Source organism: Pempheris klunzingeri, chromosome 10, assembly GCF_042242105.1.
Source record: "Pempheris klunzingeri isolate RE-2024b chromosome 10, fPemKlu1.hap1, whole genome shotgun sequence".
NCBI classification, from domain to species: Eukaryota; Metazoa; Chordata; class Actinopteri; order Acropomatiformes; family Pempheridae; genus Pempheris; species Pempheris klunzingeri.
The window spans coordinates 16,947,348-16,962,611 of record NC_092021.1 but is presented as its reverse complement, the minus strand read 5'-3'; the positions used below and the strand labels follow the sequence as shown (position 1 = coordinate 16,962,611).

At 41.7% G+C, this 15,264-nt stretch overlaps 1 protein-coding gene across 1 annotated transcript in view; it reads left to right on the top strand.

The window, feature by feature from the left end:
- Nucleotides 1–1,481: 1,481 nt before the first annotated feature.
- Nucleotides 1,482–15,264, top strand: part of lrp2a (low density lipoprotein receptor-related protein 2a) — a 45,375-nt gene continuing 31,592 nt past the window's right edge. The window contains 17 exon segments of the mRNA XM_070838261.1: nt 1,482–1,576; nt 1,578–1,747; nt 6,768–6,875; nt 7,340–7,462; nt 8,039–8,155; nt 8,561–8,671; nt 8,776–8,889; nt 9,033–9,149; nt 9,743–9,886; nt 9,996–10,115; nt 10,630–10,758; nt 11,250–11,419; nt 13,034–13,257; nt 13,708–13,914; nt 14,059–14,261; nt 14,440–14,580; nt 14,790–14,993. Of these exon segments, the coding sequence (XP_070694362.1) occupies nt 1,482–1,576; nt 1,578–1,747; nt 6,768–6,875; nt 7,340–7,462; nt 8,039–8,155; nt 8,561–8,671; nt 8,776–8,889; nt 9,033–9,149; nt 9,743–9,886; nt 9,996–10,115; nt 10,630–10,758; nt 11,250–11,419; nt 13,034–13,257; nt 13,708–13,914; nt 14,059–14,261; nt 14,440–14,580; nt 14,790–14,993 (2,497 nt within the window).

Below are 15,264 nucleotides of genomic sequence, written 5' to 3'. Positions count from 1 at the left end.
CTTTAATTTCAACAGCCAGTTCGTGGGATTTGGCTCATCTACATAATGACATGCCAGTGATTAAGGATGCACATTCAGCACGATGCTAAACAGCATCTTTTCTCAAAGTGTGAGGACTGTGAACAGACTGTGTCCCCTGCACACACACACACACACACACACACACACACATCCTCCATAAATCCAAAGAATCAAATCTTGACTGCTAGTCCTCTGTCAAGGTGAATCTTCTAATTGGGACTGAAAACAGCACTTTCTACATAAGACATTACTGCATTTTATTCTCTGTATGGTGGCTAGACTGTGGAGTTTTTAAATATTGTTTTAATTATTTATTATTGTCTTTTAGATGCACATTCATTTTTTTTTTAAATTAGATACTTTTAGAGGAAAGTAGCCAGATTATAACACACTGGAGCTAACAAACACAATGTGCACAATTAACATTTGACATCTGAGAGTTTACTGGACATAACAGTAGCTAGCTTAAAATTAACTAGCTACTTTACCGTTTAGGAACGCTTTCTCTATTTTACTCAAAGTTTGCTAATTTAACTCTCTTGACAAGTTTTCACTATGACTTTTAAATATTTTAATACTAGTATTTACGAGTAAAATCATATTTTATAATGTGGCAGTTCAATTAATTTGACATTAAACTTGAGGTGTGTTCAGGAGAGGGCTAACAAGTTAGCCAAACTAGCTAGTAGTCAGAGAGTAACTAACGCAGTGAACAGGTTTATGATAAGTTTTACATACCTCCGTCACGTCGCCCTCCACCTTCATGAAGTTCTCCGTATTTCTCTGTGGAGTCGCCATGCTGAGTAAATAAACAACCACCTGTTCTCTCTCTCACAGACGGACACCGACTTCGCGTCCACATCTGGCAGCGAGAGCCTCCGGGTCTCGGTTGCTCGGTCGCTAATGGTAACCATGTTTGCTCCGCAGTGATTGAGCAGCAGCGGAGGCTCAGACTCTGCTGTCCGTCCATGTGGTGCTGCGGAGCGGCCGCAAGATGGAGGTGCTGGGCCGCTGGTACGGATCATGGTGGAGGGAGCGGTCATCACGTTACTTAAGTCCTGTGTCACATTAGTTACTTATAGTTCAGTTGCAATTTCCCCCCAACTTTACATAAGGAGATCAAGCTACTTATTTATAAGTCATTTTAAGACAATAATGATATTCCTTGGTACCAAATATATGGCAATTGGCAACTTTTCCACCTCTTATTACACTGGCTTAACATGCAAAACACTCTTTGTTTTGTAAGTAAGATATGCTTCAATGCTCCTCGGTCAGACTCGTACCAAGACTTCAGGATTACTCGTTTTAGGTTTTTATAACTCACACAATTATTTTCCTACCAAGCGCCCGTAGGCACACCCCCTGATTCCGGAGTGCGGGGCAAATAAACAGTGATGATAGCCCGCTGTGAGTGAAAAATCACTGGCACTCGGGACAAGTCGGACCTGCATGGTATTATGCAGATTCCTGGGCCAGAGGGATTTATCCGAAGGGCCGAGGCTGGCTTGGGGGAGCGGCCGTCCTGGCCTTTGTGCACGCCCCTTTTCATCAACTAGCGGGCCAAGAAAGACAGACAGAAGAAAGCACCAGCATCCCAGCCTCAGTCCCTGCAGCTCCTCCATCTGCACTGCGGAGCTGGACGGACCAGCCAGAATGTGGAGAGCACTGCTGCTTAAACTCTTCCTCGTCCTCATATGCTGTGTTAGATGGTGCCACTCTGAAGGTAAGCTGTGTGATTTTTTTTTTTTTTTTTGCTCCTTCTACATTTTTTCTGCTCACTCAGGCTGTCAGCTGAATGATTCATTGAGGACCTGCAGAGTTGTTGTGCTACCAGTGATTCACCCTGTGCACTTGTTGCTCATCAAAACAAACCACTTATTGTGCTCCGGGATCCCAGCTGAATTGTTGCTGTATTATAATCCTTATGCACTGTTATTTTTCGAGCACAGACAAATAAATTATCCATCTAGTGAGTGACAGTTTAAGCTTTTGATGGCAATCAAAGAAAATAAACCAACTAAACACATGGAAATAACCTTGTAGGTGACTCAAAAAAGCCACCATTATAATGGAAGCTGCACAGTTTTTGCATAATTTAGTTGTGGCATCTAGGTAAAGTAATTCTGGCTGTAGAGCTAAATGTTTTACCACATAGTATTACTTTAAAGGTTGAGTACAAAGCCTTCCTCAGACAGATTGGAAGTTCTCTTGAGGAACTTTTGCCTGAGCTTTACTGTTGCTAGGTAACAGAAAAGAGCATGTGACTTACAGACAATCTGCGAGGACTGAGAGCTACTGGTACAAATCTCATTCAGTGGAGCAGATTGTGCACTGCAAACCACTGAATCAAACCAGACTGCAGCTCGAGGGAGAACTTTTATTTTCTAAAGTAAGACAGAGACAGACAAAATGCTCAGATACTGCTCTTTATACACGACCGTCTTGTGTTTGTCTCCTGTGCTTGTAGCCCGGCTAGATCCTACTTCTCAAATTGTAATCTGCTTTCTTTTTGCTCAACCCTTAGTATGTAAGCTCCTTAGTGTGAATCAAGCAACTAATTACACTGCAGCTGCTGCAGAATGGAACCATTTCTACCTAAGGAGCAGTTTGGAGTTAAGAAAAAAAAAAAGTGTACCAAGAATAAGGTCGTGGCTGCAGTTTTCTCATTTATTTATTATGAAATATTCTGTATTTCCTCACTGGCTAACAGACACACAAAAATAGAAAAGGTGGATGCCAAAAAGACAGTATGATATTGTTGAGACTGAAACTGTAGCATTTAAAAAATTCACTTGGCATTTCCGTTGAATTACAGCAGTCACAGCACTTGTAGCTGATATTTGCTGAGGACAGCTGAGGTGTACAAAATGATGACTTGACTAAAACCTCACACTCCCATTAGACATGTGGGGGTAGGGATGTCAGCATGTTCACGTTGATCATTACCTCAGATCCGTGGTGATTAATAGACAGTGATGTACACTGCTTAAATAAAGAGTCGTTTAGAGTAATTAAGGATACCGGATACCGAACAACCGTTCCATGTTATTAGCGAGGATCAAATGATTCCTGAAGGCTATGTGGTGCAGTGTGAATCAGAGAGATGTGTCACATACTCAGAAAGATTAGCCGTGGTTTATTTATGTAGTTTTGCTCTGAAGGGGGACAGGGTGCTTTCTCTAATCTCTTCGTCACCTTCCACAAAAATCCCTTAGTTTGGTAGTGGTTTCTTACATGACTTTCTGTAACACATCATCCAGCCTTCAGGCTTGATACTGCTGCAGAATGCTTACACTGGCATTAATAGGTAATGTGACAGTCTGAGGGGATTTCATGGTGCTGGTTTGTTAACCATCCTCTGCCAGCTTTGCTGTTTCAGACATGTTTTGTCAGTAAATTGACTTGTTTTTTGTTTTTCATTAATCATTGACCAGTGAAAAGTCATTAACCAATCAAGTGCACAGTAAGTTTAAAAAAATAAAGTTTTTATTCCATAACAGATAACGTGTTTATTCATGTAATATCCTGCTAGTATTTTGGTCACGTGTAGGGCTAGACTTTATCAAACCTTTTTAAAAAAAACAAACATTTGAGTCGATTATGACGTTGTTAAAAATGCCATCTGCTTTGTTCGAACTTTTCAAGACTCACAAACTTGGCCGGCACGTGCACGTTAAACCTCACACATGCCGGCTTCTTTCCGGTGTAGAAGCCTAAATCCTTGTGCAACAGTTACACTGCATTAGAAACAGGAACACAGTTGGCACAAATGGAGAGCAAATCCTTTCTTTTCCTGCAGCTCCCCCAGTCTGGGTTACAGGCACTGGGGATGGAGTTTAGCCTCCAATAAATAGTTGGTGACTCACTGTACAGAGGAAAAATAAGTTGTCCAGTGGCTGTCTCATTGCGTTGTGATAACTTCATTTTCTTTTCACTCATACTCTTGTTAATGCGCATACCCAAAATCATGTTGAGTACTTCTCAATTCTAACCAGACCTGGGCTTTTTTGCTCACTCCATTTATTCCCTCTTTTCCTTTTGCTCCCATGCCACTGCTAAAGCCCCTTGGTTTTTCACTGTTTTGTGTGTGGCAGTAAGAGCCAAAGTCACTTGTTTGGCAATTGACTGCATTCTGCTGCATTGATTTCCATATGAAATAGGCAGCAGCACTTCGCTGTGACAGGGTCCAGCGTTTCATGCTGCCAGCAGCCGTTTTCTCCACTTTTCTCCATACACATTCAGTGAGCGCAGAGGGCTGCGCCAAAACAGAACGGTATTGATGAAAGCTTGAAGACATCTCTCAGGCGCCCCACGTGACAAGAAAGAGATGTTTCAGCGGTAGTGGACAGGTGTTTTCTTGATGGGTGGCCGCAAGAGGGGAGCTTATTTCCACTTTTGTTTTACCTTATCGCAGGAAGTAAGGCTTACTGTACCCTGCTTTCTGTTGTCCATCACCAAAGTGGCTTTTTTAGGGTGACACTTCCAGTTATGAGTTTGCATCCCTGCTGGCACCTCTTTTGTGCCATTGTAATTTCACAGTGGGGTTTAAGGCGTTTGGGGGGCTTCATTCTAATGAAAATTCCTCTACTGCTCCTCTTTGTTGGGCAATAGTAGGGCGTCCTTATCTTCCTGCATGGATAGTGCGGTGCTCTCTCCTGCTGTGGGTTTAAGTTGCTAATTAGAAAAGACAAGGCTCGAAAGAAGGGAAAGGAAAACATTAAAAACACTCAAGCAAAAAAAAAAGCTAATAAAGAAGCACAGATCATCAGACTCAGATTAAACATTCTTGACAGCAAATTTGCACCATTCCCTCTTACCTTCTCTAATAGTAATTGACGTAGTGAAATTGTGACTTTGTCAGGATGAAGACATAGAAATTTGAGGATTAAGGAAAAGTCACAAAGAAGACGTTCTTTTCAGAATGTAAGAAGAACCCTCGCACAAGATAGTGCTGTTGAAAGGTTCAGCCTCAGTGTATCTGTCACCTTTCCCAGAAGTAATACTGTCAGGAAACACTGGCTGCATTTGAGAGCCTCCAGCAGATTGGTTTCTCCTTGGCATATGTGGTTTTGAATTGTCCACCTGGGTCTGAATGTGTATGGCAGCTATAAACATCTTCATCTTTCTCAAAGCAGATTCTGATAGTGTTCTTTCATTCATTTGTTCTCTTGATTTTTGCTATTTTATTTTACCGTTACATTTTTTTCAGTTTTATAATTTTTTTCTGTTTTTGAACCTTTGTGGTCCTGCACAGACAGTGGTGTCATCTGGACACTCAATACTTAAATTGATTGAATGTGTTGAGGGAAATATTGTATTTTTGTTTAACAGAGTGCATCTCTCAGCCTTATACTGTATGCAACATTTGTCCCTGCTGCCATGCTATAGATGATGCTGAAACCTCTGGGATCACTGACTTGCAACAAAGGCTCCCTTTGAGCAGATAGCGAGCAATTTTATCATTAGTAAACTGAGCAGGAGAAAAGGTTTGCCACCTGGATAGCTGCTGAAGGAGTTAAATATGCAGCTTGTTTTGCTGGGGTGGTCATAAAGCAGTTTGCTGGTTTACTGACTAATTAATCTGAGACAAGAAATCTTGATATGCGAGGCTTTTAGTGCAGTAGCACAGGCAGTGACCCCACAACTGTAGTGGAAGTGATCCATCTTTAAAAGACAGCATTACAGAAAGAGATGATAAACCTCTGACTCTAAAGACAATCAGCCAGCATTTATCAAGCCAATAGGCTGTTAGTTTATAGGCAATTAATTTCTAGTAGTTACTTTACATTTTTTGCATAGGTGGACACACATGTTTGGATGATATTGTTTTTCAAAGCTTGTCTCTATAATTTCTTATCACTTATCTTTAAGTAATTATAGTGGAATTGTAGAGCTACAGCAATGGGGTCCTGCAGAATCTGATTTTAAATAAGTAGCCCCAAAGTTTTGCAAATGTAAGAAGCATTTGGTCAAGGATGAATGTTTCCAAAATGCTGGATAAGACAGTACAGAGATAGACCACCAACCCCAAGCGTGCACCACCAATCACCACCTCGCTGCTCTTCACACGAAGAATTTGGGTTGAAATGGTTGCGGTACCACCCAGTACCACTATTTATTCCAATTACATTTCAGACCGGACAGCAACAGCATGCACCATAAATCAGGCTGTCAGAGAGACAATCAGAATTGCACATTCCTATTTGGACGGGTCTGATGGAGTGCTCTGCCACTGAACTATGCTGCCTGAATCAATCTCTCCTGGAAAATGTCAGGGAAGGTAGAGTGGTGGTACCTTATCTCTACAGATGCCACTCAGGGAGAACATCAAAAGGAGGCTCGGGATAGTGCGATGAAGGTTGTGCAACTGTCGGGGGAGATGGCTGGCACGCTTGTCTCCAAGGCTTGTCAATGCTGTTAACAACATGCTTCATCAGTGGAAGCTATCCCTACCCCCATTATACCATGCTTTTTTTTATTATACATATAGAGTATGTAAAACATTTGTCCATTCTCTTTTTGTGACCATATTTTTATAGTTTTCTCCCATTTGCCTCAAGTATGAACAGGAAGACAAGTTCTGGACATAAAAAATAATGATAATGATAATGATGTAATTAACATTAAAATTACACTAGTGGAATACAATAACTGAGGATTTGAACTGTGAAATTGATATAAAAGCATGTAAGGAAAAGCTTGACATAAAGGACTGAGTTTTGTCAAATTTTGATTGTTTGTAGGATGTGAGTTGGGACAGTTCCGCTGTGGGACAGGTCGATGTATACCAGGGGACTGGCACTGTGACGGCACATCAGACTGTGTGGATGACTCTGATGAACGTGACTGTCGTGAGTTACTCATTATATCACACTGTACACAAACATATTATCTCAGGGGGCTGTGATTTTCCCTTCATTCAGATCATTTACTTAAAGTCCTGCTTACAAAATTTTACTTAAAAAGCAAGTATACCAATATCAAAAGTGAAGGAGTTCCTCTTTAGTTTAATCTATAACAGTCTGTCCAACATATTTTACAAATTGATTATATGTATGCATGTAAAATCTCAATCTGCAATGTAACTAATAACTTAAGTGCTGTAAAATTTAGTTGAGTATAAAGTACATTATTTTCTTCATGCGATTAGTGGAGCAAAAGTACGTATTAAAAAATCAAGACACTCAGGTAAAGTACAAGTAACCCAAAATCGTACTAAAGCACTGTACCTGAGCAAATGTACATAGTAACTTCCCTTTGCTGGGTTACAGTCAACTCTTGTAAATAATGAAATACTCTGTGTGTATTCTCACAGCTCCAGTAAGATGTGATGACAGTCATTTCCAGTGTTTGAGTGATGGAGAGTGTATCCCTGATCGGTGGGTGTGTGATGATGAGGAAGACTGTGAGGATGGCTCAGATGAGAGGCAAAACTGCCGTAAGTATATTTGACATCATTAGCAAATTCTTAAGGAGGGCTTATAAATGTTTAATGTGAAGTCAATTATTATTATCAAGTCATTATTCCAATTGTCTTTCAGATGCATAGTTTGTGCATTTTTAATCACATATATATTTAATATCTGTTTGGGTCAGTACTTAATTGAAGTTGCTGTATATCGCAATTGAATTATATAAACCCAGGATATAATTTTTTATGGCTGCACCATTACTTTAAATGAAATATTCCTGATGTGTTGTTGAAGGATTGAATGCTCAAATAATAAGATCTTTAAGATAGTAGATATTATATAGTAAATAGAAGTTAAGGAATTAGATGATTATTCAGTAAACGTGTCCACAGAATACGTAAATCAAAATTTTATTCTTTCTTTCATCTTTTTCATTCTTTATTTAACCTGGAAGGTCCCACTGAGATACAAAACCTCTTCTTCCAGGGTGTCCTGGTCAAGTCAACATCATAGGCAGTTTCACACAAATTTCAAGTGTATGTTCAGCTATGTGAATAAAACCTTTCTAAGCGTTGCTAAGTCACTCCTCAATCTGTCAGCAGCTGGAAGGACTTGCACCAGTGGCCAGCTCAGCTGCAGTGACGGGGCATGCATCCCTGGAGAATACCGATGCGACCGTCTGGCGGACTGCTCAGATGGGTCTGACGAGAGAGACTGCCGTAAGTCTTCTCCAGGGTGGTTTCCCTTTTTTATCTCAGGCTCCTGTGGCATTTTAATCAATTTGTTAAGATTAAGAGGCTCGCTGACTGACAGAATGGGCCACAATATGCTTCTTGTTGTCAGAGGTTGATTGCAGATTCCTTGGTGGATTAGTCAAGCTGAAGTTCAGCTGCTATGCCATTATTGTGCCGACATGGTAGACTCACAGCACTACACACTGTGGTAATCTCACAATTGCATAAAGAATGCTGTGGCGACTGCTGTTGTTATGGAGGCGGCGTTAAATTTTAGTCTCTTATCCTTTCCATTCGCCAAGCTTTTCACATTTTAAAAGCTAAAGACACCACAGTTGTCAGGCTGATTTGAATGCATAGCGTTGCCCTGATGATGGATTAATCTTTCAGATTACCCCGAGTGTACACAGCTGAGGTGTGCTAATGGGGCCTGCTACAACCGGACCCAGCGATGTGACAACATACTTGACTGCCGGGATGGCTCTGATGAGGCTAATTGCAGTAAGAAGCCAGTCACTTTTAGTGCTAAACGGTTTAAATGGAAGTCATTGTTGAGCCTTCCACCAAATAGATCTTTTTTGTCTTTTCTGTTGTGCTTTCTTTAGCACAGCACTGCAATGCAGGCCTGTTCCCGTGTCATAACGGGGTGTGTGTTCCTCAACGCTACGTCTGTGACCATGACGATGACTGTGGAGACCGTAGTGATGAGCTTAACTGCAGTATGTAACCTACCTTTTTCTAACCTGTCTTCTCTTTTAATAAACTCCACTTTCTGTCTTATGATTCTTATCCTCATATTGATGCACTTGCACCTTTGTCGCTGATCTCTTCTGTGTATTAATAGTCTCCACTTCCCCTGCAGCATATCCTACATGTAAAGGGAACTACTTCACCTGCCCCAGCGGCCGCTGTATCCACCAAGTCTGGCTTTGTGATGGAGAGGATGACTGCGAGGACAATGCAGATGAAAAAGGCTGTGGTATGAATACAACTGATGGAAACCAGTTGTCATGAGTGTAGTTATTTTTTACTGTTAGGATCAGAAACGTTAGTCATTTGGCTGCTTGAGGAACACTAGAATGGGTAACAACTCTAGCTCTCTTTGTGAACCTGATTCATCTCCAGTCTCCATGGTTGGTTCGAGCTAGCTAGACGCTATGCCTGTGCTCCTTTAAGTGTTTTATTCAAATGGCTCTTTGTGGCACAAGACCGCGCAGCCCCCCAAAGGGCTTTAGAATTCCTCCACACGGCTGTGAAGAGTGTGTGTTTTTAGAGGATGGGCTGCAGAAGCCCTCTGAGCCCCCATGTGACCCCCTCAAAGCTCCACTCCCCTGCATCGATTTAAAGTGACAGTAATTTCCCTGACAATAAAGTCCTAGCAGTCCTAGTCAATCTTTTCTAAGATATGCAACACATTCCTGTGGAGATAAGGCTGCTTGTGCTTAATGCACACCTCACTCACAGAATATCTTTTAATTCCCCATAGTCTAAAACATGCACAACTCATGTGTTTACTCTTTTCTATGTGTGAGCCTGCACAGACAGAGATGATGGATTTATTTTGTTTTGCAGATAATGTGGCCCAAGAGTGTTACCCAGGAGAATGGCCCTGTCCATCCTCCGGCTTGTGTATCCCCATGGATCAGCTGTGTGATGGGACGGCTCACTGTCCTGAGGGAGAGGATGAAACCAACACCACTGCTGGGCGCAACTGCAGTTAGTACAAACACATCCAGTGCCCGGAACACATTAGGACATCTAATATCACAGAAACTATGCTATTGAGTCATAGTCATTCACTAAATCTGGTTTTTGTGTTGGTCAGGTATCTGGAGATGTGCCTCTTTGAGCTGTGAGCATCGTTGTCATGCTTCCCCTGATGGAGGGACCTGTTTGTGTCCTTCTGGATACATTGTCAACAGCAACAATAGTCGCTCATGTATAGGTATATATCCTTCATTGACTTTATATCACTCTTACCCACAGATTGAGATTCTTTCCACATGCTGACAGTTGCAAAGATAAGTCTGGATGTTCAGTTCTTTTCCATGTAGTAAAAAGTATCTACTTTGGCGCAGTGAATGAGATAAGCAGTAGCGAGTGCTGGGAATCTTTTCATGCCTTTTCTTGTGGTTTGAGTTTTCTCCCTAAGAGAGGGACATCACAGCAGTACACAAAAAGAATAACACTGACATTCTTTTTCTTGCCAGAACCTAATCAACTCAAATCAGGTTTGCAGGATTAAAATCTGTTTTTTTTTTTGTTTGGACTCAAGACTAGAGCAAACAAACAGTTTGGACTCATGACTGAATTTAAAAGAAATGAAGGGAAAGAATGGGAAGGTTTTTGTTGATTCATATCTCATCACAGCTTTATGTTCTTGTCTTAAATGTGTAATTTTAACTCAAACAAAACATCATTTAATCCTCACCGGTTGTGATTTTGCTGTCATGCTGAAGACTTTGACGATTGTTCGATGTGGGGCGTGTGTGACCAGCTGTGTGAAGACCGCATAGGCTCCCATCGCTGCAGCTGTCGAGAGGGCTACATCCTGGAGCAGCACAGATACTGCAGAGCTGACGTCTCAAGTGAGTGTCATTTCCTCTCTGCTTCAACAGATTGTCTTACATACAGTGTGCTGGGATTTCGAATGTGTGAATGATCCGTTCAAATGAAGCCCATTAACATAGCCCCCTTTCCTGTTTGCCAATCACTATGGCTGCTTTACCGAGCGTCTGTGCTTCTTTCTTGTGCATTGTTGCGTAACGAATGTTGTTTTAGTTAGTCTTGCCTTTGTGGAACATAGAAAGACTGTTGACTGAGAGGCTGACCTCTCTGCCTTCAGCTTTAGTGAAAAGAGTGTGTAATGACAGTGGCGAGAAAGTACTGTACCTTCATTAGTCTGAGTCAGGGATTTGAATTAATGTGCTACATTCTGTAAATTTCCACTGATATTTCAGTTGAACATGCACACAACAAAATTTATCTCTGTTTTAATACAAATCAGGCTCTGGCTCCAATCTGAAATGACTTCTTTGTGCTGTGTTTTGTAAGTTGTTGTATTTTGTTTCCTCTGCAGCTGGAGTCCCTTCCTTGATATTTTCTAATGGCAGAGACCTGCTAATAGGTGACATCCATGGCAACAGTCTGCGCACTTTGGTTAATTCACAGAACAGAGGGGTTGCAGTTGGAGTGGACTTCCACTATAATCTCCACAGGATCTTCTGGACTGATACCATTCAGAATAAGGTATATTTTATCCACTTTCCATATCCAATGTCAATTGAGCCTATTTACTATAATGCTTGTTGTAGAACATTACCTGGATGAAATATTTTGTTATGCCTGGGTATGGGTTTACAGGGAGTAGACTTGTTGTTTGAGGTAATGCTTCAGTTAGACTGGACCTAGCCGGGGAGAATTTTTTTTTCAGTTATCCTTTTAAATATCAGCAATGTTGATACTATAATAATAGGATAGCTGTTGGCTCCTTTGCGGCTGGGTCATAATGAAGGGAAGTGGATGTGGAATGGAATCCAAATGGCCTAATCTTGAAACCTGTCTGATAGGCTGGTATGATGTTCACATACCAGGGTGCAATTTTTGTAACTCGATCTTGTTCGAAGTAATCATGCTGTATTTGTTTTCAGTGGCACCGTCCATCTATATGCATTCTTTGGCCAGCTAAAAAGTCTTTGTTCAGCCTATGCTTCGGCCTCCCAATGGTTTGAACTGCAGCCATCGGGCTGAAAGGCTAGGACAAATCTGTGACTGGGTATCTGTGTATATCAGCCACCGCCATGGCAGCATGTCAGATTAAAAGTAGGGAAAGCACAAACAGGGCATGTGAATGCAACCAGAAAGGTTAAACTTCCAGGCTATTTCCACATCTTCAGTTTCTCTTTTAACAGGTCAGTTGAAAATCCTGCTTTTTAGACGTCTGGATCTTGTTTCCAAAGGAGCAGAGCTGCTAAGAGCAGTACCCCCCTACCTTGCTACAAGGTGCCAAGGCTTCCAGCCTGCGAAGTGCGATCATAGTATCAGTAGAGCGGCAGGTTCAGAAAAACACTTTACAGGCTTCGTAGAAAAGTATCAAGACAGAATTATCAGAGAAGCAAACAAATAATCTCCCTCTCTGCCTTTTTCTACTTCCTAAAATGTTTTTCCAATTGTTACCTTCACATTCATGCCTGTGATGGTTGTTGACTGCCCTAGATTACAACTAAATCACCCACCGTCTTAAAGGATAGGTTCACATTCCTTTAAGCCTTAAAACAATACTCACATACCCCAATGCACAGTGAAACAGTTTTTGTTTGCTGGACTTGTTTTTTTCCTGTTCATACTGGCCACAAAGTGATCACTTCATCGATTTCAATTTAAGAGATGGGAGATAAGGCCTGTGTTCTGTGAAAACAACAGTTTTCAGTCTGAGCAGACAGCAGTCTGAGTTAGACAAATCAAGTAGCTATCATCCAAAGTTGCAGAGATCATTGCAGTGTTTTTATTGCAAAATTCCTTTGTTGAGGTACTATTCTTTTGAGGATACATCAGACTGCAGAAGCCTAAAGCCTCATAAGCTCAATTTAAGAAGTAATTTTTACTCAAGACAAGGACTGTGGATTTAGTCTCCCTTTACTTCCACTGAGAAATCCCCTCTTACATTCATATCTCTTTGTGGCCTGTATGGACAGGGAGAACAATTACATCAACCAATTTCACTTTTCATGTACCTGCGAGCGTGTGGGTATTATATTAAGGTACTTTTGCTTTAATATCCTTTAATATCTTTTCCTGTATTTCTGGAAGCAGTGACCACCTCAGGACTAATTTCCTGTCAACAATGGCATCTTTTGTGTACAGGTGTTTTCTGTGGATATGGACGGTTCCAACATGCAGGTGGTTTTAAATGTATCAGTTGACTACCCTGAGAACTTGGCAGTGGACTGGGTGAACAATAAACTGTATGTGGTGGAGGCCAGCGTCAACAGGATTGACATGGTGGACTTTGATGGAAGTAACCGGGTCACACTCATCACTGAAAATCTTGGAAACCCTAGAGGACTGGCGGTGGACCCCACTGTCGGGTAAGCACATCTCCCAGTTTCCATTCATTCATTTCATTCCCAAACCCCACATACAGTATCTGTCGTGCTCCATTGGCATGGAAGAATGGGGGGTGTGTGTGAGATTAGCAGATTGCCCTGGGTGGATTAGTGAGGAGCAATGTAAGTGATGACCCTCATTGTAATCCAATAGTATAGTTCAAGGGGGAGGAGAGCCAGGTGGCTACAGATAAATTGCTTATCGTAATTTAATGTACAGCTCTTTGGTGGGCTGCACAGCCACCCACCTGGGGAAATAATGTGAAGCTGTGAATGCTAGACTTAATTAACAAGAAGAAAGTCTCCTATATGTTTTCTTAAGTGAATATATATTAAGTTGTTTCTGTGACCCCAGCTCTACATAGCTGTCCTCGTGGAATGAGCCCACCTCAGAGGAAACTGGCAGATTAACCATTTAACCTCCTTTCACAGGTATATGTTCTTCTCAGATTGGGAGGCGCTGAATGGACAACCAGGCCTAGAACGTTCCTTCATGGATGGCACCAACCGCCATGGGATCATTGGGAGTAAACTGGGCTGGCCAGCTGGTATCACACTCGACATTGAGGCCAAGCGCATCTACTGGGTTGACAGTCGCTATGACTACATTGAAACTGCAACATATGATGGCCTTCATAGGTAAATATGCCATGTGTTATTTCTGAAAAACAGCACAGCATTTTAGTTGAATTTATAAACACGAATCCCCAACAAGTCTAAACAAATAGAGAAGTCCATGTTTTTATGTTCTAATAAATGAATGTTCTCAACACTTCTTAATAGAAAAACAGTGGTCCATGGAGGTGCTGTGATCCCACACCCATTCGGCATCAGTCTGTTTGAGCACAATGTCTATTTCACGGACTGGACCAAGATGGCTGTGATGAAAGCCAACAAGTTCACTGACAGCAGTCCTCAAGTTGTTTACAGCACATCTCAGACTCCACACGGAGTAGCAGTGATACATCAGCTGAAACAGCCACACGGTAAGCCCTTCAGCAGGCCCAGCATGTCTTCTTCAGTGTGGTCCTGATGCAGCTGTTCATTCTACATCATCATGAAAATGTATCCTGATTTTCTAAAAGGCTGTAGGTACTAGTTAGAGTTACCGTTTCATATAACTCTGTCAGTTACTGGGATTTTTTGTTTGTGTTTTTTCTCCAGTGCCAAACCCCTGTAGTGTAGACAGAGGGGGATGTGACCAGATCTGTGTTCTGAGTCATAGGAGTGACAATGGAGGACTGGGTTACCGCTGCAAATGTCGCATGGGCTACGACCTACATGCCGATGGCAAGCGGTGTTTCGGTAAGAGGGAAGAGATTTGTCTGTAATGATTTGTTTTTTGAACAGATGTCTGTATATTTCCTTGTTTATAATGTAAAATAATACTTAAAACCCTAAAGATATAAAGATTCAGCAAACCCACAGTGGTTTCTTGTTTAACCCTTTCTTTTGAATATCTTTGACACAAAAGCTCTCTTGTTTAATTTGGTTTTTGGATTTCCCATCTTCAGCTGTGAGGCAGTTTCTGCTGTTCTCCAGTCAGCTGGCCGTGAGAGGGATCCCCTTTAACCTCTCCTCCCAGGAAGATATCATCCTGCCCGTCACTGGATCACCTTCCTACTTTGTAGGGGTGGATTTCAGTGCTGAAGACGATGCTATCTTCTTCTCAGACACAGCCAAAGATATTATCTATAAACAGAAAGTGGATGGGACTGGTGAGCATCTTGTCAATTGTTTTTACTGTACAAATTCCCAGCATAAAAAATGATAACAATACAAAAAAATACATGGTGTAGAATATGAAAACCTATCAGCAGCTAATGTGTTTCCAGTGTTTTCTCTGTGCTTACATCCTTGGATAATTTCTTTCCTTGCAGAGAGCTCTACCATGTGATCCGGCCAGGCTTAAACAGGGAGTTAAGGGAGTGCCTGAAGGGGCCGACTGGTACTATGGGGGAGGGAGAGGACAGGAGTATGGACAGTGGA